This window comes from Rhinolophus hipposideros, assembly GCF_964194185.1.
Source record: "Rhinolophus hipposideros genome assembly, chromosome: 3".
Lineage (NCBI taxonomy): Eukaryota > Metazoa > Chordata > Mammalia > Chiroptera > Rhinolophidae > Rhinolophus > Rhinolophus hipposideros.
In genome coordinates this window covers 50,033,260-50,059,084 of record NC_138049.1, presented here as the reverse complement: position 1 = coordinate 50,059,084, position 25,825 = coordinate 50,033,260, and the positions used below count along the sequence as shown (strand labels likewise).

The following is a 25,825-nucleotide window of genomic DNA, read 5'->3' as shown; positions in this document are numbered from 1 at the left end:
TCATATTTCCAGTGTCCTCATCTGTAAAATGCAATATTATTCACTGGGATCCAGTGTTATTGTCAAAATACCTGCTTTCCCTCCCTCATCAGGACCCTTCCTGTGCAGCCCCTGCAGGGTTGAAGATTCATTCACTAATGGCGGTTCTGGCCAAGTGACTTCTCTGGTGCAGGGAACATGAGTGGAAGTGGCTGGCAGGTGCCACTTCCAAGCAGGGGCATAAGAGCCATTGGATGATTCTGCCACCACTGTCTTCCCTCTGCCAGGATAGGCAGTGACCCAAACAGTACTTGCTCCTTCGGCGTCTCAGAGTGAGTTGGGCACCAGCCTGGAGCGGGACCCAGTGTGCACATGAGTGAGAAAGCAGCCTGTTCATCAGAGGCAGAGATTGGGGTGGGGAGGCGTCTGCTAATGCCGCCTCATCTAGCAAAAGCTAATATACCTCCCCCTGTGCAGAATTATAGTGAATATTACATGTGATTATGTATAGAGAGTGCCTGAAAAAAATAATAGTTGCTACTGTCAATTAATGTTCGTTCTTTGTTCATCATTAGCATCACAAAGCTGATGCCACCACTGAGAGCAGCTGCCAGGCTGTCCCATGTGCACATCAGAAACCTGGAATAATAAGCGCTTAGTCACTAGTTTTAGGGACCTACCATTTACTAAGATCTACTACATGCTCAACATGTGATAAATTTTGTTACGTCAGCCTAACAGTTCTAAGAGGTTGGTTTTGTATTCTCTGTCTTACAAGAAATGTAATTTGTAATACGGAGAAGTAGATGACACATTGATGGGTCTGAGAGAAGAAAAACAAAAATAGCCTTCAGTAGTTCTGAGCTAAAACCTAAGTAAAAAAAATAAGAACTAACCAGTTTTTAATGAATTACGTGCTACAGTGAATTAAATAATTCATAATCAGTGTCAGTGTTGTGCTTACATCCTAACGTCTTTCATTAAACTGCAGGAGTGAAGCTGAGAGACTCAGAATGAGGACTCATCAGAGGGAGGCAAGACTGTGGCTTTGTCGTGCAATCCACACACACACACACACACACACACACACACACACACACACACACACACTCACTAAGAAATACGCATAGTTATGTAGCTAGATACATTGGTATCATCAATATGTAAGATCTTGCATAATAAACCTGAGGCTAAATAATTAAACAACTTAAGCAGGTTGTTTTTAGTAGAGCAAAGTACAACTAGACAACGGAACAAGAGGACTAGAAGTTGAAATGTGAGCCTGCACTCACAGGCAGCACACTTCTTTACAAACACTGAAGTTTGAATAATCCATGCAGGGAATGGCTGTTTGGATAAAATTCATGATTTACTATAAGGAATAGGGAAAGAAATACGCCAGGAGTTATGACCAGATGTAGGCCTGTGCTGACAGGACAGCTCAGGTCAGATTAGAAAGGTCATGGACTTACTCCAAGTCACCCATCTAATAAGTATTAGAGCAAGACCCAGGTCTGGGTGCATAACATGTGTGGTCAATCCACTGAACACCTGGAAATACAGGTTTCCGGCGGCAAGTACCATACAAACATTAATCTTGAAAACATATATATTTTTTTAATTTATTGGGGTGATAATTGTTAGTGAAATTACATAGATTTCAGGTGTACAATTCTGTGTTACATCATCTATAAATCCCATTGTGCGTTCACCACCCAGAGTCAGTTCTCCTTCCATCACCATATATTTGATCCCCATTACCCTCATCTCCCTCCCCCCACCTTGAAAACATATTTTAATTGTATTTAAACAACATACTCTACATAAACTTTTTTCCCTCTAAAATGGTTTTTACCCCCAAAATATTTAGATTATATAATAAAATACTACAGAAAAACAAAACTGATTTTAAGACAACAAATGCTCATAAATGCTCATTATATACTGCTTGTTGTCGGTGCTTTCTAAGCAAGAGTGTAGAACTAAGGGGGGAAAGTAAGAACTACAAAAATAAGCTATTCTGTAGGAAAAATAATTCATACAATATTAAACTGCAATTCCCTTTCTGCTGACTTTCTCAATATAGTAATCACTATGCATGCAATTAAGATGGGTCCAGCTGAAAATGCTTATTGACCACCAAACTGTTTTAACAAGGCAGGGAAACATTTGATATGCTAGTAGATTGCATAGTTTGGTCAAACTCAGTTACTTTCAAAAAGTTACTTGGGAATAAAATACAACCATTTCCAATTTCTCAGTTGTATTGCTTCTGAAATCTTCTTTAGGTCCACAGAGCATTTCTATGCCTAGACTTTGCTTTGGAAGCTTATACCAATTATATGGTCTTGTCAAGTCCAGGCTCTCCTGACCATGCAATACTTAAAATCCTTAATCCAATTTATCTAAAGCATCCAAAGTTGGAAGATCATTTACATAAACATTTAGGATTGTTGAATGTGTATCTGTATTTACTTAAAAGTTACTCTGGATTAACATACAATTGGAAATATTAATAGTTTTCAGTCTATGCAATGGGAGAATTTATCTTCTTGTTATTTTACATGAATTTGTTCAAAGTTCTTATACTATCATTCTAGGAATAATTATTGAAATAATTTTAGCAATTAACTCTTGAAATAATTTAGTTTCTCTCATTTTACTTATTAATCATCAATATCTGTGTCGTCATTGCTGCTTAAAATGTTTTACAACAATCTAAACAATGGAAGGATTTTGGAAAATTTGACTCTTGATGGATGTGTGAATGAGGTGACTCACAGGGGTGTTGAGTGGCCTACTCTAGGAATATTCCATTATTAGATCACCTGTTAACTCTTGGTGCTCACACTTAGATAACCAGGCCAGCAGTAAAACATCCAGCAGGTGCTTGCCGCCATTTTTGACACACTACTAGGTCTAGACTTTCGCTAGAACTAAAATCTTGAAAACAACAAAGCTGAATATCCAGTAAACCATGAGAATCTCTTTAACATTATTCCAGTGAACCAGTATTTAAGAAAATTATATGGCAAAACAATTTATGAAATAGAGATAAAAGTTCTACAGTTGCATTTTAGCTGGTGCGCAATATAGAAAAATTGATTATTTCTATTGATACCTTTAGGTTACCAAATAGTTACTTGCAAAATTATTTTTCTGATCAAAGTTGTCATTTGTCTATTTCCAATGACATCCATCAGAATCCCAAAGTATTATCAGTTTAGGGATAACTTACGAAGAGAGGACACGCTGGAGGTGCCCCGAAGAAATTGATGTAAGCCATCTTCGCTGTCACTGGAGCTGGCTATACTATTCCTCATTTCCAGCATGGAGATCTGCGTGCAAAGGCTGAGCTGGTGTTCCAACTTTTTGGTCTTCTGCAAAGCAAAGTTGTAAGATTTATGACATCTATAAGACTTAGAGCATATATTCCCTGTCAGCAGCATTTATGTTTCCTTGAAATAAAAGACTACTGGTACATAGTAACCTAATAAATACCTCATACATGTTAGCTATAATTTTTATTATATTACTACACATACATTATAATAAATTTAATATACTCAATTGCCTATTTATGAACCTGAAAAATAATAAGCACCAACCTGATTTGATAAACAGCCTAGATAAGATGACCCTAAGAGAGCATATCCCATACTCATAGTCCCTGGAGAACAGTACTTATCACAGAAGCAATGTTTTCAACGTTCTCTTCTGTGATTATTTTAGTTTCCTTCTAAACAAACATGAAGAAATGAAGATCAAATTGCAAATTGTTGAAGACCTATACAACTCTGAAATTCCTAACTGAATTGCCACAGGCTTCCATCCCATACCTTTCTTATCACTTAGGGGCTTTCTGGAAGTGATCCTGATAGGAGGGTGAGGAAGACAGGAAGACACCAGGGTTAAAATGCCAACTTCCTGCTCACTGAGGTTTGTCAGCCTTTCTCAGTCTGTAACCCACCCCCACCAGCACCCCCACCGCCCAGGCTTCCCTGGCCGACTGCACTCCCCACTCCCTCCTACTCACTTACCAACTTCCTTAGGTCACTTAGAAGACTCTCTATGAGGAAGATAGCACCTCATCACCACAAATGGAGATTCTGACATTTAGAGACACCTCTAGGTAACGGCAAATATAATAATTACAAAATATTCCCTTGCTCTTGGGAAATGATTCCCTGAAGGTTCTCTGAATTATAGCATCCCTACTTAACATATAACTAGTCAATGAAAAATCAGAAAAATATACAGAGGGTGCCAAAAATATGTGTACACATTTTATGAAAGGAAAAAACTATTAAAATTGTAATGCTTAGTATATATGGATAACAAAAGATGAATACAAGTCCGGTGCATACATTTTTTTGGCACCCCCGGTATATTGCATAAAGTGAGGTATCCCTCACTATACATATTTATTTAACAAAATAAACACACTCAGAAAAACACTTACTTTATCATTTAAGGTGGGGTCATTCAATGAGTAGAGCTTATTTGTAATGTCTTTTCCTATAAGATACCTAAATATTTCATATAGAAAAGGTTCTGATTCCAGAAAGTAAGTTAATCTTTCTCTTGACCAGCATAAAAATCTGCAGTTATCATCTGCAATAATGGTGACCTGCCAAAGAACATAGAAAGAAAAAAGTACATCTATGTATATGAATTATGATGATAGCAATTTGGGGGAAGGGAAGAATAGAATAACTTAGTGGATATTATTATAGCAATGATTTGTCATATTAGTTAAATTAAAATAAGATCCACATATGCAAGCTTCTGTAACTACATATTAGATCATTTTTAAAACCAAGCATTAGGCTGATGTTCCAATTGGACATACAATTCATGGCTCAATATTTCTTTACACCCCGAAGATTACAACAGAGGTTTAAGAATACAGTTTCAAGCAAAGGACCTAAGGTAAGATTTGTGAGGCGAAGTAATAATACATGAAAGACGTTCTGCCAGTTGACTCTGCAAACACACAGTAATGAAACAACTGAGTCGTGAACTGGTTTTAGGACAAAGGCTGTTACTGATAAGTATGACTAGTGAGGGTCCTTCTGTCATGGGTATTTCATTTTTTTTTTAATTAATTTTATTGGGGTGACAATTGTTAGTAAATTTACATAGATTTCAGGTGTACAATTCTGTATTACATCGTCTATAAATCCCATTGTGTGTTCACCACCCAGAGTCAGTTCTTCTTCCATCACCATATGTTTGATCCCCTTTACCCTCATCACCCACCCCCCACCCCCTTACCCTCTGGTAACCACTAAATTATTGTCTGTGTCTATGAGTTTTTGTTTCTCATTTGTTTGTCTTGTTCTTTTTGGTTTATATACCACATATCAGTGAAATCATAGGGTTCTCTGCTTTTTCTGTCTGACTTATTTCACTTAGCATTATTCTCTCGAGATCCATCCATGTTGTCACAATGTCATGGGTATTTCTTGAGTGTGACCTTTCAAGGCTAGCTCCAAACTGGAGCTAGCTCAGAACTGGGAAACCATACCCTTTTCTTAAGTATTGTTACATAGGAAAACGGGAAAGCACTGTAATTGCACTACACAGAGTTCAAATATTCCTTAAATAAATCCTTTCTCCAGAGTGAGGGACCATGCCCTCACAGCTCAGTGTCAAGAAGCCCTGCCTCCCACACAGACCCTCCACCTATCAGTACTTCTCTGAACTTCACGTGGCACTCACATCCCTGGATCCGAACATATCTGTCTCTCCTGAGCACTGAACAGGAGGGACTATTCATCTTGACGTCTGAATGTCTGTCTTCCAACACCGAGTGGTCTCAAGGCACATTTATTGTATGAAGTAATTGACAAATGAACACAAATACCATTGAAGGCAAAAACCATTTTACATCTCAACATTAAACCCATTGCCTATCCAGGTAGGAGATGAATAAAAGTTTGTGAAACTGACATGAAGTCCTATCTGTGCCTCACAGCAAATATTTTCAAAGGAGCTCTTTCCCCTTTGTTAGTCACAAAATTAAATGCATTTTGGATGAAAAGGGGGTATTTATACAAGAGACATAACAAATCAAAACCCAGCTTCTCTCCTATGTCAATAGCTGAAATCTGACCTTCAGCAAATTAGAGGGTTTGTCTACTTTAAAAAGTGGGTCAATGTTCCTAGAAAACACAGTTTGCCATTACTTATTACATTAAAAGTAGGAATCTCCAAAATCAAACACATTTGGATTTAAGAAATCTATCAGTAGCTCTATGAGCCCATAAAGCACTAAATTCCAATCATTCTTCCAACATATATTTTTATGCACATACTTAATGCCAGATACTGTTCAAGGCACTGAGGTTATGATGGTGAACAAGAAAGACAATATCCTTGGGCTGTGAAGCTTACATTCTAGTGGAGGACGCAGATAATAAAGAGCTATGATACCCTCAGGTGAAAATAAGTATTTTTGACAAATACAGAACAGGGGACAGTGGTAGAGAATGACTAGGAAAGGACAGTCACACATAATGCCACTCATTTTATATGTGTATGATACTTTTAAATATTTAAGGTGCTTTTATATCTGTCATATAAATGGATCCTCAAAATTGCCCTAAGATAAGACAGACAATATTCTTCCCTGTCATTTAAATGCCAAATGAGAAGCACCAGAAACTTATTTATGAACACATGTTAGTGGTGGAGTGAGCACTTCTGATTTCCCGCTCAGACACCAGGCCCTACCCAACATGTCCAATATTCTTCAAGATGATCCTATGGAAAGTAATCTGGACAAGTGACCACAAGTTGGCTCACAGTCCATCAAGAGTCCCTCATACAAAGAACAGCTGGACACATGTCATGAAGCCTACATCCTAGTGGAGGAAGCCAATAATAAGTAAAAGCGTATGACAAAAGACAGATAAGATTTATAGGAGAAGTGTAAAACCAAGTCACTCCTAAAGAGTTCCCAGAAACAGTAAAAGGTGGGTGAGTAAATGCAAGGCGACTGAATAATATTCTATAGGACTGATTAGAGAAAGGCGAGCACTGAGTACTCACAGTGGCCCAGCCATGCACCCAAGGGCTTGAAAAAAGGGTTTGGAGAGTTGAGAGCCCTTCATTTTGCAAAGGTGTCATCCATAACTTTGGAAAATATAATTCAATGTATGGGGGGACAGGGAATTAAAAAAGGAGTTGGCAATCATCTGGACGAGAAGAAATTATATCTAGGTGATAGATAAGGCATTTAACTTCCTTTCAACCATTTTAATAACCTCATTTCCACTGAGGCAATGATTACTTTTAATATGATCCTACAGTTTGTTTAACAAAGCCATTGCTTATTGATGATTGAAGAATACTTTAAACATCTTTAAACATTATTATTACATTTAAATTTAAAAATAGTATTCAAATAATAAGCTATACCTGCAATATAGCTTATAACTTACAAGCCCATAAGAGCAGGCATTTAGTCGGAAGTGGGTAATTACGTAGCATATTGGCTGAGGTCATTTTACTTGATAGCTAATGCTTCATTTCTGCCAAATAGTTTTATTTAATGATTTCCTGTCACAACAGTCAAGTAAAACATATTTTTAATGAGGAATATCTAAAGCTTCTGTAAAGTAAATTTGCATCTTGAGTTATCAGGGTACCTCAGCAGTGCCATGCTTGAGTTCTTGTGAAGAATTTTAACTGAAGAAATAAAAGCAAACAGGGCAGTGGACACATAAAGTAATTTCTTTCAGGCAAAGTTAGACCAAGCATTAGCTGTGATTACCTCAAGGTACTGGGTCGGTCCCTCAATTTAGATTCCAAACCAATTCCACACCCTCAAGAACAAGGGTGTCTGAGGGAACCGTAGAATCAGAAACAGCAATCTGACAGTATGACTGGCTGACCGTCCTCAGGGAACAATTTATTATTTTCTTCATGTATTGTACAACATTTCATACACCAGGAACATGAAAATGTCCCTAAAGTGATCTATTCAAATAATTCTTATTGAGTTCTTATTGAGTTCATAAGCATTTAAAATATAGCAGAGTCAAAACTGGCAGATTAAATTGCTTCGCAGCTTTACCGAAAGATTTACTTAATATTAGGATAAACTTTTATTTAAATACCAGTTAAAACTTAGTGTTCATTTATTTCACAAGAGCTTGGACATCTGCCTCTGAGACATTCTTGTTCCCTTAAAGTCATTATGCTTTGATTTTTGGGCTTCACAGTACAGGACATGCTTTTGACTATGGGAAGGCAACAGCAGGAGATAGATACAGAAGAAAAACATGTAAATGGCAAAGAAGAAGAAGCCAAACACAAAAGATGACTCCTATCTTTTGAGTTTTTTAAAAAAAGATTTTTATTAAAATATAGCTAACAGACAATATTATATTAGTTTCAGGTAATACACAATAGTTATTCAACATTTATATACCTAAAGAAGTGATCGCTGTAAGTCCTGCAACCATCTGACACGGCGCCATGCTATCACAATGTTACTGACTATATTCCCTATGCTGTACGTTACATCTCCATGATGTATTTGTTTTATACCTGGAAATTTGCACTTCTAATTCCCCTTCACCTTTTCCCTCCTTTTTAAAATTTTCAAGTACAGTTGACATTCAATATTCTTTTATATTAATTTCAGGTGTACAGCATAGTGGTTAGACATTTATGTAATTTAAGAACTGATCCCCCTGACTAGTCTAGTACCCACCTGGCACTATATATAGTTATTACCGTATTATTGACTATATTCCCTATGCTTTGCATCCCCATGACTATTTTGTAACCACCAGTTTGTACTTCTTAATCCCTTCCCCTTTGTCATCCTGCCCTCTAGACCCCACCCATCTATCGCCCTGATAAATCCAGTGCCCATCTGACATCACATATAGTTATTACATAATTGACTATATTTCTTATGCTATACCCTACATCCCCATAACTACGTTGTAACAACCAATTTGTACTTTTTTATCCCCTCCCCTTTTTCACCCACCCCTAAACCATCAAAATGTTCTCTGTATCTATGAGTTTGGTTCAGTTTTGTTTATTTTGTTCTTTAGATTCCACATATAAGCAAAGTCACATAGCATCTGTCTTTCTCTGTCTGACACTCCGCTCAGCACCATACCCTCCAAATCCATCCCTGCTGCCACAGATGGCAAGAACCCTTCCCTGGCCAAGCAATATTCCATTGTATGTATGTACCACCTCTTCTTTATCCACTCATCCATAGATGTAAACCTAGGCTGCCTCCACATCCTGGCCATTGTAAACAACGCTGCAATGGACATATGGATGCGCACGTCTCCTCAAAGTAGCATTTTGGGGTTCTTGGGAAAAATACCCTGAAGTGGAATTTATTTGTCCCTTATTTATCGCTTGTTATGACCTATATGGGAGCTCTCTCGTAGGTAACTAACTTCTTTTCTCTTGCTGCTTTTAAGATTCTCTCTTTGTCTTTAACTTTTCACATTTTAATTATGATGTGTCTTGGTGTGGGTCTCTTTGGTTCATCTTGTTTGGGACTCTCTGTGCTTCCTGGGCTTGTGTATTTATTTCCTTCACCAGGTTAGGGAAGTTTTCCATCATTATTTCTTCAAACAGATTTTCAGTTCCTTGCTCTCTCTCTTCTCTTTCTGCTACGCCTGTGATATGAATGTTATCCCAGAGGACCCTTAAACAATCCTCATTTTTTTAGATTCTCTTTTTCTTTTTGCTATTCTGTTTGGGTGTATTCTGGTACCTTACCTTCTAAATCGCTGAATCAATACTCTGCTTCATCTAACCTACTGTTGATTCCCTCTAATGTATTCTTCGTTTCCATTATTGTATTCTTTTTTCTGATTGGTTCTTCTTTATGTTTTCCAGCTCCATTTTTATGCTTCCTATCTCTTTATTGAAGTTCTCCCTGAGATCATTGAGCATCCTTACACCTAATGTTTTGCACTCTGCTTCTGGTAGGTTGCTTGTCTCTATTTTGTTTAGTTCTTTTTCTGGAGCTTCGTTCTGTTCTTTTATTTGAGACATGTTTATCTCCCAATTTTGGCTGCCTCCCTGTGTTTGTTTCTAGTATTAGGTATGGCTGCTGTCTCTCAATCTTAGTAGAGTGGCCTTATGTAGTAGGTGTGCTGTGGGGCTGAGTGGCACAATCTTCTTGGTCATCTGAGCTGGGTACTCTAGGAGTGTTCCTTGTGTGTGTTGTGTATGCCCCCCTGTTGTAGTTGAGCCTTGGCTGCTGTCTGCATGTCAATGAGGGTTGACCCTCGGGATGATTGGTTGAGAGGATTGGCCGTGACTACAGTGGGGGAGATGTGCAGGAGCTGACCCTACAGAGCAGGATTCATCTTAGCCAGGCATTGGTGCCCGCCCAGTGTGCTTTTTGGGTGTGTCATCCCCAGAGGTGGCCGGGTAATGCTCCAGGCTAGTCCAAAACTGGCCACCAGGAGTGCCAGCCCTGGGGCCTCCTAGGCGCGGCCCCACTGCAAGCCAAATTCAGCCCAAGTTCAGATGCAGCCTCTGCCTTGCCTGGGGCCACCTGGCATGAGCCACAGAGCAATTCAAAGATGATCGCTGCCTGCAATGGTCTTGGAAGTGCCTCAAGAGGCCAAGCCATGAACCAAAGTCAGCTGTTGCTAGTGCCGGGCTTAGGGCTGCTCAGCCAGAGGTACAGGACATGCCAAAGGCAGATGCTGCTTGTTTGGGTTTTGTAAACCTTTGAGAGATTTTTAGGAAAGTTTGTAGAATGAGTCAAGGCAGGCCATTTATACAGAAAAGCCACTGGAAGCAGCTTAGGTGTGCCCAAAAGTTAGGTGGGGCAGGTTCTCAGGGAATCATGGTGAAGGAACAGTGTTAGCCATGTTGATGGAGATTCAGATATGGAGGACCTGCATCTCTGTACACTGGGATGGGGGAGGGCTCAACAAAGAAACAATGGCTACCGCCAGCTCCTCTGTCCCTCTCCCTTTTATCCCTCACCCTGAAGCTGGACAATTCAGTTCCTCCCTATATGTCCCTGGTGCCTTTCGAGCTGCTGCTCCAGCATTGCTGCTCAGAGTGAGTGAGTCTGACAATGAATACACCCATGCATGGGCCCTTTAAGAGGAGCACCTGGGACTCCAGCCGCTCTCTGTCTCACTCAGCCACAATCTTTGCTGGTTTTCACAGCCAGAAGTTATGGGGACTTTTTTCCCTGGCACTGGAACCCCGGGCTGGAGAGCCTGGTGTGGGGCAGGGACCCCTTGCTTCTCATGGGGGAACCTCCGGAACCTAGATATCCCTCTCAATTTTTAATGGTCACACATGGGTGTGGCACCAGCCAATTCCAGTCTCTAGCCCTCATACCAGTTTCAAGGTGGCTTCTTCTGTATGTCCATAGTTGTAGGGCTTCGATTCAGCTAGACATCAGGCGATTCTCAACGATGGCTATTCTTAGTTTAATTGTAATTTAGGTATGGTTGTGAGGAGGTAAGCACAGCATTTACCTACTCTGCCAACTGCTCAACTACAACAGGGGGGCATACACAACACACACAAGGGACACTCCTAGAGTACCCATCTCAGATGACCAAGAAGATTGTGCCACTCAACCCCACAGCACACATACTACAGAGGATTTGACTTCTACCTTTTGTAATAATGAAACTCAAGATTCTACGAACAGTTCTAAGTAGCAACTTTGGTCTGTAAGTACTAAAATGACTATAAGCACCTATGGAGCAGCTGTAAGTTCAGAATCTGTTTTCTCAGCTCTATCATTCTGTCTATCATTGTAATGACCACATGTACCTGAACAACATTTGCTGTGCACTCTCAAGGGACAGTCATTGAGTTCACTTGACTTTCTTTCCTCCTCTCATCCTATTGTATAATTCATTATACCCCTACCAAAGAATAAATTGTAAGAAATAAAAATTCAAAGGAAGTAGCTCCTTATCAGAATACTTGTAACTGTTTAGAGTTAGAGAAAAATGAGACTACCAGGTAATGGGTGGAGCACTTTGACCACTGACAATTTCAAGTGTCCTCTGCCATGGGCACAGGTAGTAAGAAGTTGGTTCTAGGAACACTTGAGATTTTTCATTTGCGAACTTGCTTCAGTAAGAGGCAATATACTCCTACAGAGATGTGCAACAGCTATTTTTATTCTTGAGTAGCTTTCAGTGGGAACATTTTGTAAACAATCAAAACACAATCTCTCCCAAGGGCTCACTCTGTTGGAGTTTGCGCCAGTTGTACAGGATACAGGTTTGATGATGCTAGAGTAGTTGTTACCCACTGACCAATTAGGAAATGCCACACCAGCCTCTACGCAGAGAAAAGCTGACTGGTGTTTCTAAAGGCTAAATAAATATCCTTCATCTAGCTACAGTACTTCGATTTTGGCCATGTCTTTGGAATCTTCATAGCAATTATCGGGAACATTTCTCAACTTCCAAACCCCAATCCCCAAGAAGAAAGAGAACTGTAACAAGTGATAGGAATTCATTTTTTGTTAAATCTAATTATAAATATAATGTGAAGTCCAGTGAAAAAGATAGTACATGTTATATCCTTTAATAACCACTGGCCTCTTAGGGGTTATTTGTTTCTGGAAACAAAAGAGGTTCAGTTCCCCACCACCAACCCCCAAATTCCAGTCTCTTCAGGATCATATGAGACCGGCTACTGTGTAAAAGCACTTGCTACTATACACAGAGAAATGAATGCAACAGGTAAAAGTCAAGCTTTGGAAAAATAAATTGTAAGGAGGTCAGAGGAAAGAAAGATAGAGGAAAGAAGTGGCCCTGTACTAGTTTATAGATGGTGGTGCTTAAAGATACAGTAAGAACATAAATCTCAGTGCATAGCTGACCCTCACAAACACAAGGTCAGAGTATAAATTAGAGGAGCCAGGACATAGCATTTGCTTTCTCCTTTTGTAGCTTAAGCTCAATCAGCTTGGGAACATCATTGCACCCAGTGAGTGAACTTATCTGAGACCTTCTAGTAGGTCATAATATAACTTTAAAAAGCTGTATGGTTATTCAGGCCAGTTACTCAAGCAGGGTGGGAGCTGGACAGGGCTGAAACCACTGCAAATAAGCTAAACTGTATGTCTGTAAAATTTCCCTTTTATCTCCATGGGGCATCCCAAATTGTACAGCATCTTGAAATGAGACTGAAAAATAAGATTTGTCATCAAGAAACACTGACTTTTCTTCCCTCAGCCAATAACATCTTCTATTCTATTTCCTACCTACATAGGTTTACTGTCTTGCTCATAAGCAACCCTGTTCCAAGGATATTTCCTTACTGCTGTTTATCTAGAGGCTGAGACTAAAGCTGTCAACCATTTTCTTGGTTACTTTCCTACCATAATGAGGGGAATAAAATAGGAGGTCTGGGTAGTTACAGAAAGAATCACAACAAAGTGCCACATCATGTAGCAATTATTTTTTAAGATACAAAAAGAATCATGCTGTGTAGTCCACATTCAAATTGTTATAACAAAGAAATACTTTATCCTTTGCCCTTAAAGATATTCATTAAATATAAAAGAGCAAAGTGATTAGATTTTTCATAAGGATTGACAAAATAAGTTTCCTAGGAAAAGACAGCTTTCTGTTTTTCCCCAAAGAAGTAACCAATTCGATGTTTTAGGAACATTGATTATTCACAAATGATATTTTCTTTTTGTTCCATAATGAAAGCATTAAATGTTTTCTATGGAAAAATTGTAAAAACTCAAATAAGCAAAAAGAAAGAAAACAAAAAAGCAATAAAACTTACAAACCAAAAATAACAGTGTCAACAGTATGGCAAAATTAGGATATATCTTTCTAGACCTCTTTTTGTGCACACAGACATATTTTATTTAAGTTTTACAAAAATGGGATCGTACTATAACACATAGTAACCTCTTATTTCAATAAATCATGGCCGCTTATATATTAATATCCTTTGGATTTTAATGAGACATGAACTAGTTTCAGACTTCTTAAAAACCATGCCAGATTTTAAAAGTTCTCATCACAAGAAAAAAAGATTATAACTATGTATAATTATGAATGTTAACTAGACTTATTGGTGTAATCATTTTGCAACATATACAAATGTCGAATCGTTATGTTGTTCTGAAACTAATATAATGTTATGTGTCAATTATACCTCAATTAAAAATAAATTTTAAAAAAACATACCTGGAATTTTTCACCTTTGTGCATCTGAGTTGATCTAAATTCAGGAGAATCTATAAAGGCACAGGGGTAAATGTTATGCAGAAAATGTCCTCGATAGGAGACCTTCATTCTGATAACAGAAATTAATGTTAATGAACACATAATATTTCACAAATAAAATGACAAACCTTAAAATCTCTATAATCTTATGGGTTTATATTTTGTACTCAAGTTTTAAAGACTCCACTGATGACTGACATAATTAAAAAAACTGCATGAAGACAAGTATTATTTCAAAATAAATTTCACCAACAATAAGAAAAAACGTTTTAGTTTTTCCATAAACATGTGACTTCCAATGTGTATCATTGCTCTTATACCCAGAATGACCATATGATTTATTTCTCAAACTCAGACACGTTTGAGAGAAAAAAGGTGGTAGTAACAATTATTCCAGAACAATATACACTAGCTCTCTCCCCAGAAATGGATATTCCTAGAAGTTATATTTGTGATATTCAAAAAATAAACAAACACCTCTGAAACATACACAAGTATCTTGAATTTTAATGCCTAATTTAAACCTACTTCAATTTTGACTCATTAACTTTAAATAAAAGGTCAAAAAAGGTTTAAAGTGTTCACAACTGAAAATCCTGACATCAATAAGATTCAGAGCAGGAAATTCTACATAATTTTAACATATTGTTCTGTGGCATTCCAAAATGCAGTCACAAAATGAAGGTCCACCACTAACAAATTCTGTGACTGCTTCCTCCATTATTTGGCAATATTCCCTCTTCATTTCCTATGCAGAGGCCATGAGAAGATTCAAGGCAAACTGGGAATTTCAATTTCCATAGAGCACTTACTTTCCCTTCAGGAGAATACTCAGACGGTCGTCCACTGAGGTTTTATCCTCTGCAGCATAAGTCTGGCCCTTTTTCAAGGCTTGGATCATGCAAAACTGTCCAGTCAATCTTCTGAACAAATCTGGAGGCACTCGGAGTGGTTCAAACAATCGTCGGTAGATGCCATTGAGTTCTTTTTCAATCTTTACCTGAAATGCAGCAATGATGAGATGCAGTACTAACACTGCAACACTGAAACATTGGCTTCTGTGGTCTCAATACAGTTTCGAGAATAAAAGAATTTGCAACACATACCATCGCCCTTCTGTATTTTAGTCAATGGAATCTTACACAGAGAATAAGCGGTGATATAAGTTTAGATGCTAAAAGGGCCCTTTTGCCCTTCAACTGAACTAAGAACGTATGAGGAAGATTTGCACTATCGATCACATCTCTCCCTACGTGCTATAAAGCAACTGTGAAGGTTGTGAACGTTGTCACAGATTCACCTTCCCACGCTTAGCATTTTCTATAAATAACACTAAAACTTTTAGTTTTCAGTACACTTCTGTTCCACAGAAAGAAAGTACACTAACTTTGAAATAGTATAGCAAGAAAATAAACACATCAAATTGGAATCAATGTGGAAATACATTTATGAAAATACATTAAGCATTTTATCTACATGTAATTATCATTTAATGCATCAATATAGGAAAACAAACATCCACAGCTGCAATCATTGCTTCTCATTTATTTATTCTGCAGCAAAGTGAAGAGTGCAAAAGGTTGCAGTGTAGTTTTATCATAAGCTAAAATAAATTCTGTAGAATAGAGAACCCACTGGCAAGTAAGGCTGGCTACTGGAGGAAGAGAAAAACAAAATGGCTCAATCACCTCTGTTGTCAGACTACCCAAGGCCCAGGCCATGCCCCATCTTTGGGCCCAGCATTACTCTGGGAAAGCTGTACTGCATGTCAATGAACTTTTAGGTTCAAGTGCTCACCCATCCCAACGAAATCTGTGGCAGTCACACTATGCAGTTTATAGACCCAGGTGATGAAAGCTGTTCACGTCACTGCAGCCTTTGCAATGCTCTTCTTGTCCTGCTGTTTCATTTTAATGAAGAATCAGCATTTATATTTTTCAAAAAAGTACGTGTATAGTCCGAGAAGCAATAAAATCACAGATACTAAGTGATTTACTTACTTGGTGCTACCACATCAACAATGTCTGAACCTTATGTTCAAAACTTAGGGTTCTAGCAAGTTCTGATATTCAGAAACTGTAATCCCCACTACTACTACCACCTACGTCTTTCCCTTCAGAGAGCTAGCTGGTAATGAGTGTTTAAAATACTTTATGCCCACTTCCAGCATGCACACTAGCCAATGTGGCACAGTAAGGGACATATGAACCAAAGAATCTGTGGACTGATATTCATAACCTATTCATCCTGCAAGTCTTAGCTCGAGTCCTAATTCCTTCATGAAGTGCTCTTAATTCTTCTCTTTGAAAGCATCCACTCATTAAATGTTTTGTTGAGCACCTATTAGGTGCCAGTCATAGTTAACAGGAACAAGGAATATAACAGTAAGTGTGGCAGATAATACTATTCCCAACTACTGGCTGTTTCCACCCCCTATAAGAGGATTATACATCCCCTTCCCCCATTGTACCCCCCACATTATCAGGCATGGCCAAGCCACTTACTTTGACCAATGAAATGTGAGCAGAATTGACATATGCCCCTTCTGAGTAGTTTTAGGAGACACTCGGTGTTTCTCTTTTGTTCTCTTGTACTTTCCTCTCTGCTCTGAGAATGCATGTCTAAACAGAACCTAATGCTTCAGCAGAGACCCAGAAATGGAGACACATGGAATAGAATCACAGCTGACACACAAATGCCAGAGTCAATACATAAGGTGGATGAGGAAAAGAACCTGTTGCTTTCACATATCCCTAAGAGTTTCAGGTGTGTGACATAGTATAACCTACAGATAACTAATTCCGTGTTTCCCTGAAAATAAGACCTAGCCGGACAAGCAGCTCTAATGCATCTTTTGGAGCCAAAATTAATATAAGACCCGGTCTTATTTTTCTATAAGACCAGATAGAATAGAATAGAATAGAATAGAATAGAATAGAATAGAATAGAATAGAATAGAATAGGAGGTCTTATATTAATTTTTGCTCCAAAAGACACATTAGAGTTGATTGTCTGACTACATCTTATTGTCGGGGAAACAGGGTACACAGTAGGCAAAACAGACTGGGCTACAATGTTTGATGAGGTTACAATACAGTGGAATGCTTATTACATTTGTATCATTCAAATTGTAATTTCCTATGAATTGTCTTGTTTTCTAATAGTTTTCTACAGGCATTTCTGGCCTTGAACATAAGATTAGGACAAGCACTGTATCTTTTACTTCACTGAATATTTTTGTGTGTGCCTTGGACAGTCAGTAAACATGTATGGAGTGATTTCTTGGAGCCAGGCTGTTTTCCTATTCTATTTCCATCTTTTTGTTCTTGGTATGGCCAAGCAAGATAAATTAAGAGTTGAAAAGAAAAGTTAAATCCTACTGTTTTGGTGACAACTCATCGAAAATGGCGATTTCCTTAAAAGAATATTTTTGCATAAGATAAAAAGACATTAAATTTAAAAATTTGCATGATAAAAATAGCATGAACTATTTGTAAATAGCTATTATGTTCATGAAGGTTGTCCATGAATAATTAATTTTATAACTAGGCAAAGATATTCCCAAGTGGCATGTGACTATCGATAGACAAAAGAAATAATGAAGTTATGTGACTAAAAAAGAGAGAATAAGCTCACGTTCTCTCCTCCAAATTGCCCGGATGATTTAAAAAGTTTTACACACTCGTTTGTAGAATACATTTCATGGTATTCAAATGTTTCACTTTCAGGCATATATAAAGAGAAAGTCTCATCTTCAGAGAAATGATATTAAAGGGGCTAAACATGTTAGATGTTCATTCTCGGGTCTGAACAAAATATTTTACAATCTTTTTAGCTTTAAAATTCTTCCTCATTAATTAATTTTCAGTAATTACCGGTCTTTTCTTGTACAAAAGATATGAAAGATGCAAAATGTTGACGCCAAGGAACACAGAGTTCCAGATCATGATATCCAAGGCACATCGGTAGAGCGTGGCCCAGATGATATAAAGGGTACATCCTGTTGAATAACAAAGTGAACATGTTAGATGGTTCGAATAGCATCACCATGAAGCTTAATAAACTTATCCCTTGTATCTAAAATAAACAAATTTTAGAAATAACCTAAGTCAAACATCCTATTAAGTTTTGTGTTGTTTTTTTGTCTGATTAGCACACACACAAAAAAAAGAAAAACATGCTTTGATGCAGAATATTTGTAAAGTTAGAAAGTACTTTTAAAAGGGGAAAAACATCCATAATTTTACTACTTAAAGAAAACCACTACTGATATTTAATACTTTCTTACAGTCTTTATGCATTTTTATCTGATGACAAAACTACTGTAATTTTAAAACCTCTTTTACTTATTGTAGTAATTTTCTCATTCATTAAAACTCTTCATGTATATAGTTTTTAATGATTGTAACTGATTAAAGCATAATTTATTTAATTATCTCCCTACTGGTGGACAGATGAGATTTGTTTGAGGTGTAATTTTTGACAAGTACCCAAATATCTTTATATATAAAAATTGACCTGTTTTGTGACTGTTTGCTTAGGATAGATTACCTGACAGTCAAGGGAGTGAACTTTATAGCTTTTGATGATATTGAAGAATTGTTTTCCAAAACCTTTCTAACAATTTAGTAATCATACTAGTTGGGAATGCCAGTATCAAGTTGTACGTACTATAAAATTTGAAAACTCTTAATTTAATAGTGACAACTTTTGTATATTTTGCATTTCCATGATTATTGGTGAGCTTTAATATTTTACCAAAATCTTCCAGCCATCTGAATTTTCACTTGGTAATTATCCATTCATCTATGGAAATCTTCCTATTTTTCTTATCAATCCTTTTACTTTAGATAAAATATCAACAGTTTTTTTATATCAATTTTATGGTGAGAGAGTTCACATTTTTAATTTAAAATAAAATTATCAATATGATTCAACTGTATCAATGACACACACACATAAAAGTTAATCTCGCATGTTAAAAAGTTATTCATTTGTAATTTTTTATTTCATCAGAATAATTTGGGGCATTTTATGCTGAGTAACAGCATAAAATGTAAAACTTTAAATGTCCTTTAAATAATATTTCATAGCAAATTCTGAAGAAATTTAAAATATTATTACTTAAAGGAGACAAAGAAACATAATGGAAGGGCTGACTGGGAAGCTGGAGGAGCTGAAGTGTAGAACTGGTTAGGCCACTTTCCCGTCTTAGTTTTGGATTGTCATTTAACTTCTCTAGGCCTCAGTTTCTTCATTTATAAAGTTGGACTAAACGATCTTGGTCCATTCCACTTCCAAAACCCTATCTTCAAATTCATAACTAGCTTTTGGTTTTGATAAGGTGTTGTTTTTGTTTGTTTGTTTTTATTCAACACTGCTCTTCCTGCTGCAATCCTTATTTTATTCAGAAATAACAGGCAGAAGTCCCACAAGCTACCTTCTAGTTACCCTTCCAGCCTCTTCTTGGGCCATTCCATGTCATATTTCATATATTTCAGGCACCATGAACTACTCTTTATTCTTTCTCAGTATGCTGAATTTCCAGCTCCTCTGTGACTTTTACCTGGATACCACACACAACCACATTCAAAGAAATCCTGCTCATCTTCCAAAAGCCAGCTCCAATGTCTTTTCCTCAATGGGACCTTGCTCCATCTTCCTGCTAAGCCTGTCACTCTCTCCATTTTTCCCTGGCACTGTGCGCACACCTGCAACACATGTGACTACCCATCTGTTTCTCTCCGGCCTCCCAAAGAGTGTCTTTCTCAAGGATGGAGATTGCCATCTTCAATTTTTGTCTGATACATTACAGGTGCTCGAAATGCATTGAATAAATGACTCATTAGGGAAAGAATTACAGAGTAATTTGTCAAGAATCACTGACTAAAATAATAATTCAATTGTTTTAGTATTTTGATATTAACCAATTTAATCTGCTTCATCAGGGTTACTGGGGCCCCCAAAAAGAGACTTGAACTATTGTATCTGGGTAATGGATCTTGCTCCCAAGGGTGCTTTGCTGGCCCTTGCAAGTAAATGCCTATTCAAATAATAATATTTAAGACTATATAGGCTGGAGCGGCATCCATTTCTCCATCCGGAAGGACGTTGGTATTAAGGGAGAAAATAGCTACCATGTCTTCCAGTGCTTTGGCGAAACCTCAGATGCCTGGCCTTCTGGCCAAGCGTCTGCGATTTCATATTGTTGGAGCAGTCCTTTTTACTCTGGGGGTTGCAGCTTTCTATAAGTTTGCTGTGGCTGAACCAAGGAAGAAGGCATATGTAGATTTCTACAGAAATTATGATTCCATGAAAGATTTTGAGGAGATGAGGAAGGCTGGTATCTTTCAGAGTACAAAGTGATTTCGGAGTGTAAAAAATTTCTTTGAGTTGACTTCCATGGAAGTTTGTCGCTGACCTGTGTTCCTGAACTATGAAACATGGATATCTGGGCTAAGGGATAGTTTCTCTTGATAAATAAACAAATATAGACAGTAAAAAAAAAAAAAAAAAAAAGACTATATTGTACTTACTGTGTGCCAGGCACTATTAGTCAAATGTGTATACACACACACACACACACACAATAATTTAATTCTCACAATCCCAGGAGGTGGTATTATTTTTACCCTTATTTGACTCCCAGGGTAACTGAGGTATAGAAAGGTTAAATCACTTGCCCCAGTTACACAGTAAGCAAGTAAAACCAGGATTCAAGTAAGCAAGTGGAACCAGGATTCAAATCACACAATCTGGCTCCAAAGTCCACACTCTTACACAAGAATGGATTTTCTGGTATCTGGAAAATCTAAACAACATATGAAAACATACAAAGGTTTATCTAAAGTAAGTAAGGGAGAAGCATGGCATGTAAAGGCCTATATTCTAAGTTACTTGATATACTGCTAATTTGATAACAAAGACATTTTTGGTATATTATAGACCTGACAAGGAATTCTCTGAAGCTCCCAGTGCAAAGCTGATCCGAATCCAGTTACATATAGGTATCCAGTTAGGTATCTTACCTATAGTTAACATCCCCCTAAGAAGAATCATATGGAGGTGAAGAGTAGTTGGAATAACCAACCCAGTTGCAAAACAAATATTTGCTACATGAAAAACTAGATGATGTATCTCTCTCCAGTTCTCACAAGTGGTCTCATTGGCAGGCACAGGTATAATACTTTCTAACTCAGGTGTAAAACCTATTGCAGTTGATTGTGCTAATGGGCTGGATTCAGTATAATTCATCTTGAAAATTCCTGTAAAAACAAATAAACAAAAGGACAATCATAAAAATGGCAGATGTATCTTATCGCCCCTATAGGCGGTATACCAAAATTATTTCTGTGAACTAATTGTTGGTAAATAGATTACTCTGGTGCTTATAAATTAGACAGACCTCGGTCCAAATCCCAGCTTTGTCATATGTTAAATGTATCAATTTCCTTATCTTTTACATGATGATAATAATACCTCATTTGATTTTATGATTAACATTTGGCTTTATCATTAAATGAAATAAAATATATAAAATACTTAGCATAGTACACTATTCTTATATATTTGTATATATGTATACCTATCTATCTATATATATCTGTAATATCTATATATCTGTATATAAACATACATGAAGGTAGAAGAGGAATGATGGAATTAACTAGTCCAAAAGATAATCACCAATGTTCATAAACCATAGCAACTGCAAAGTTATTTAGTATAGTCTTCCATCATATTTCTTCTAGTGACAGTGAATCCAAACGGAGAAAAAAAAATAACTGGAAAAACTGAATTTTTTAATACTTTCAAAAAAACCCAACACTCTCATATTTACTATTTGAAGGCTTAGGATATTTGGAAGGCTCTATTTTTATATTATCATGAAATCATTGCATCATACATACATACATTTTACATTATCATTTATGCACATAATAAATACATTACTATCATCATTTTTATATATACACAGAGATATAACATTTACTCTTTCTCTTAGTGTCTAATTTAAATCCCTACTTTCTTTCCCATAAAAATCCTAGTTGGTTGCATCTCACAAATTGAAAAGTAGTAAACTTCCATTTTACTTAGATATAGGAACAGTTATGAATATACATTTAACTATTTAATATTAAAGTCTGTAGCAAATATATTTCAAAGAATATCTATTTCACACAAAGTGGCACTACTTTCTAACTGTATTACTTGTCTCTGGTACTTAAAAAACTCTTTCTATTATTAATTATACAAATTGGTCTTACAAAAACTATGTAGATTTACAGAATATATGAATTATTCTGTTTCAGGAAAAGAATTCCAAATGGGGAGATGAATGTACCTTTAAATTTAATTTAGAAATATATATTTCTTTCCAAATAAGCTCATGCAATTAACCATAGCTTCCCATTAATTTTTTTTATCATACATAAAAGCTTTAGGTGGTGGAATAATTGGGACAGGTTAGGCATTTTTAAAGTATGTCATTACACAAATGTGAAAATTCTACATCTCTTAAAATGATAAAAAACACACACACAAACTTACAAAAGTGAATGAAATGATTAAAGTCAATTACAGATCTCTTCACATAATCCTGAAATAGCTCATAAATATGAGAAATAGTTGATTAGGCATCATTATTTTAATAACTCTACTTACACAAAAGTTTGCTTTCAAGAACCAAATCAGAATTAATCTCATAATTTCTGCAGGAGGGAGAACGATATTAAATGTCCTCTATCACTCATAAGCTAATGTCAGTGTCAGTTTATGTACTAGCATTACATAAGCTAACAATTAACTACCATTTCTACTGCACTTTAGAATGTGCTTTCACTCCCGTTGTCCTGTTTGTTCTTCTAACTACTCCATGTTCCCCATGAGGTAGGAGCAATGCCATATTCATTTACGTATATCCAAGGCTTAGCCTCCGTAGAGTATGCCAGAGGCAGAGGTGAAAGCCATACCAAAGGGACACAAACAATGAGGAACACCGTTAGAAATCACTTTTCAGTCTCCCCAAACCTCAGTAGTAAAGACGGGAAAGTGATTATCCTTCCTGAGGTTGAGAGAGTCAACGTGCATACAAGCCCCAGAGAGCCACATAAGCCAGGGAAAAGTCTGTGCCTGGGTCCACTTCTTCCTAGGAACAGATGTGGCTGGACTAAAGGTAGACTAGATGGTCTCTGAAACCTCTTCAAATTTTAATAGCTTGTGTCTCTAATACAGATTTAAATAATAAGCTAATTAATACATACTCCCCCTCCCACCTCTACCCAATTATACCTGTGTTGCCAACTAATCCACTGCAGTTCATTTTCAGGCTTTTAAAAGTTCTTCAAGTAGCATTAAAAGTACCAGTTTCTGGTCCAAAAGAAATGATAGGAAAACTGCGATCTACTAACCCAAGCACCAGGAAATAATATGAAATTTTAAAAGGTGGGATCATCTTACAACATATTTTGATACACTACATCTTATTAAAGATGTACATACATACAGTCTACATATTTATTTAATTTTTATATGTATTTATTGTATTGTATAATAATTAACATTATATATTTATTATATACAATTTATTACTTATTTTTGTATGTTAATTGTCTATTATTTGTCTATGTATATGTATCTATATATCTATTTTGAAATGCCAGTCACCTATTGTCAATAAATATTGAGAGGATCTTAACCAGTTTCAATTCCTTGCATACCTATTAGTGGATTCAAGTGGTTCACACTGAACTATCCTTATACAGAGAATGAATGGGTCTAATGAGGAAGATTAGACTGATAAATTGGTAAACGTTCAGATTAATATTGACTAAATTAAGAAAAATCTTCTTTCTCCTATTAGTTCCCTGGATGCTAATTCCTTAAATTCCCTGTTATAGTAAAGTTCTTTTTATCTTTTGGTTTTCAAATAGGTATTTGCAGAGCTAAATAGCTAAATGGTGAAACTAACCTTCACCCTTCACCAAACTACAAAAACGAGAAAGGTGACAGCAATGAGCAAAAGTCGTGCTAGTAGACCTATTCAATTCATTCCGTAATCCTGACCGCACCTTTTGCACATTTCGGAACGGCGAAGGGCACTACGTCGCCGAGAGTCCTTTTGCACTTCTTGCTTCAAAGGCAAGCAGTTTCTGGGACGTGTCGGGCCAACAAATCCGTTACCCAAAGCCTCGGAAACGGGGGTGCGGAGGGATAGTGGCGAGGATCTCGGGTTCTCCAACCACCTACGACCCCCAGGGGCCCCGCTCACCTGGCTCCTTAAAGAAGGAAGGTCAGTGCCAACTGTGCTTGACCCGGAGCTCTCGAGCCAGGAGGGATGTACTCTTAGCGCCGCGCCCTGGCTCGCACTCGGAGCTCCGGGCCGGGGAGGGGGCGGCACCGTGCAGCGCCTCCACGCGGGACCTGGCGGCCCTACCGCGGGGAAGGAGGCGCCGTAGTGGGTTCGGGGGTCGTGAGCCCCGGGAGCGCGGCGGGGAAAGGAGAGGCGGAGCCCGCCGGGTGTGCCCGAGGCAGAGCGCGGGAACCGGCCGAGCTCCGGGGACGGTGGCGCTGCCTGACCCGAGCTGCGGCGGCGGACCCTTGAAGGTGTGTGGCCTCGGCACCCAGACCCGCGGAGAAGGGCGGCTTCCAAGGGCAGGGAACCCCGCCAGGGTGCGGCCAGCGAGGAGAGGGCGGTGCTCCCGGCGGCCGAGGCGCGGAGAACCGGCAGCTGCTGCGGGCGCGGCCAAAGTTGCTCCCAGCAGAGCAGGGATCCAACTTGCGCTTCCCGATTTAGCCCCCAGGAGCGCGTCGCTGCCACTAGCCAGGCTTGCGGGGGCGGCGGGCTGCAGTTGCGCCGCCCGCTCCTTACCTGGCTTGTCCCCGGCACCGAGCCTGGTCCGCGCTGGCCAAAGTTTGGGGCAGCGGCGGTGGGGCGCGGGGGACACGATCGCGGCTGCTCGACGGGAGCCCCACGCGAAAGCCTGGGTGGCCGGGCTCCTCGGCGCGTGCCGGGTCCCCGCGCCCGCAGCGGCTCTGACTAAAATAGGCATCGCGGCGGCGGCGGCGGCGGCCGGGGCTGGGGCCGCACCGCGCACGCGCCCAGCGCCCCGGCGCCCCCGGCGGGCGGAGCCCGGGGCCTCGGCCAGGACTCCTCGCTCGTCTCGTCCCACTCCGCCGCCACGTCGGTACCGCCGTGATTAGTTTGAAACACCCGCTTACTGCTGTCCTCGTTCCCTCTATACTTCTGGATTCTGTCCTTGTTTGGACATGAGTGGGGGGGGCGGCCGGCATCGTGGCAGCCGCGGCCCTGGCCGCTCATCCTCAAGGGGATAACTCAAGCAATAGCGTCCCAGCAGGGAGAGGAATACGGGGGAGGACGCAGAGCTAGAATCTTCCTTTCCCCTCAAAGTCCAACGCCCCACCGCAGAACTCCTTTCTGGGACAGTCGCCCGTAGCGCAGCAGGAGCGGGGAAGGGCCGGGACAGCGCTCACTCGCTTAGGAGCCTGGCGGCGCACGCTGGCCGTTAGGGCCACACAGACGCAGGGCACCGCCCTCGGGGACCCGCCAGGGGCCAGAGCAAGCCAGCCCTGCTGCTGCAGGGGCCACGCGG

General features: G+C 38.8%; 2 protein-coding genes across 2 annotated transcripts in view; one reads left to right on the top strand and one right to left on the bottom strand.

Moving 5' to 3' along the window:
- The window catches only part of POPDC1 (popeye domain cAMP effector 1), a 39,888-nt gene extending 14,571 nt beyond the window's left edge, over positions 1 to 25,317 (bottom strand). The window contains exons 1-7 of the mRNA XM_081038382.1: positions 25,084 to 25,317; positions 21,242 to 21,478; positions 18,089 to 18,213; positions 15,026 to 15,213; positions 14,175 to 14,283; positions 4,442 to 4,609; positions 3,218 to 3,359 (exon numbers count right to left, since the gene is read on the bottom strand). Of these exons, the coding sequence (XP_080894508.1) occupies positions 3,218 to 3,359; positions 4,442 to 4,609; positions 14,175 to 14,283; positions 15,026 to 15,213; positions 18,089 to 18,213; positions 21,242 to 21,478; positions 25,084 to 25,264 (1,150 nt within the window). The 5' untranslated portion in view covers positions 25,265 to 25,317. The remainder of the gene's footprint in view (positions 1 to 3,217; positions 3,360 to 4,441; positions 4,610 to 14,174; positions 14,284 to 15,025; positions 15,214 to 18,088; positions 18,214 to 21,241; positions 21,479 to 25,083) is intronic.
- Positions 20,352 to 20,579, top strand: LOC308492909 (cytochrome c oxidase subunit 6C-like; the record flags this gene model as incomplete). Its single annotated transcript, XM_081038390.1, has 1 exon — positions 20,352 to 20,579. One exon carries the CDS (start codon positions 20,352 to 20,354, stop codon positions 20,577 to 20,579), a length of 228 nt encoding a protein of 75 aa, XP_080894516.1.
- Positions 25,318 to 25,825: the final 508 nt, after the last annotated feature.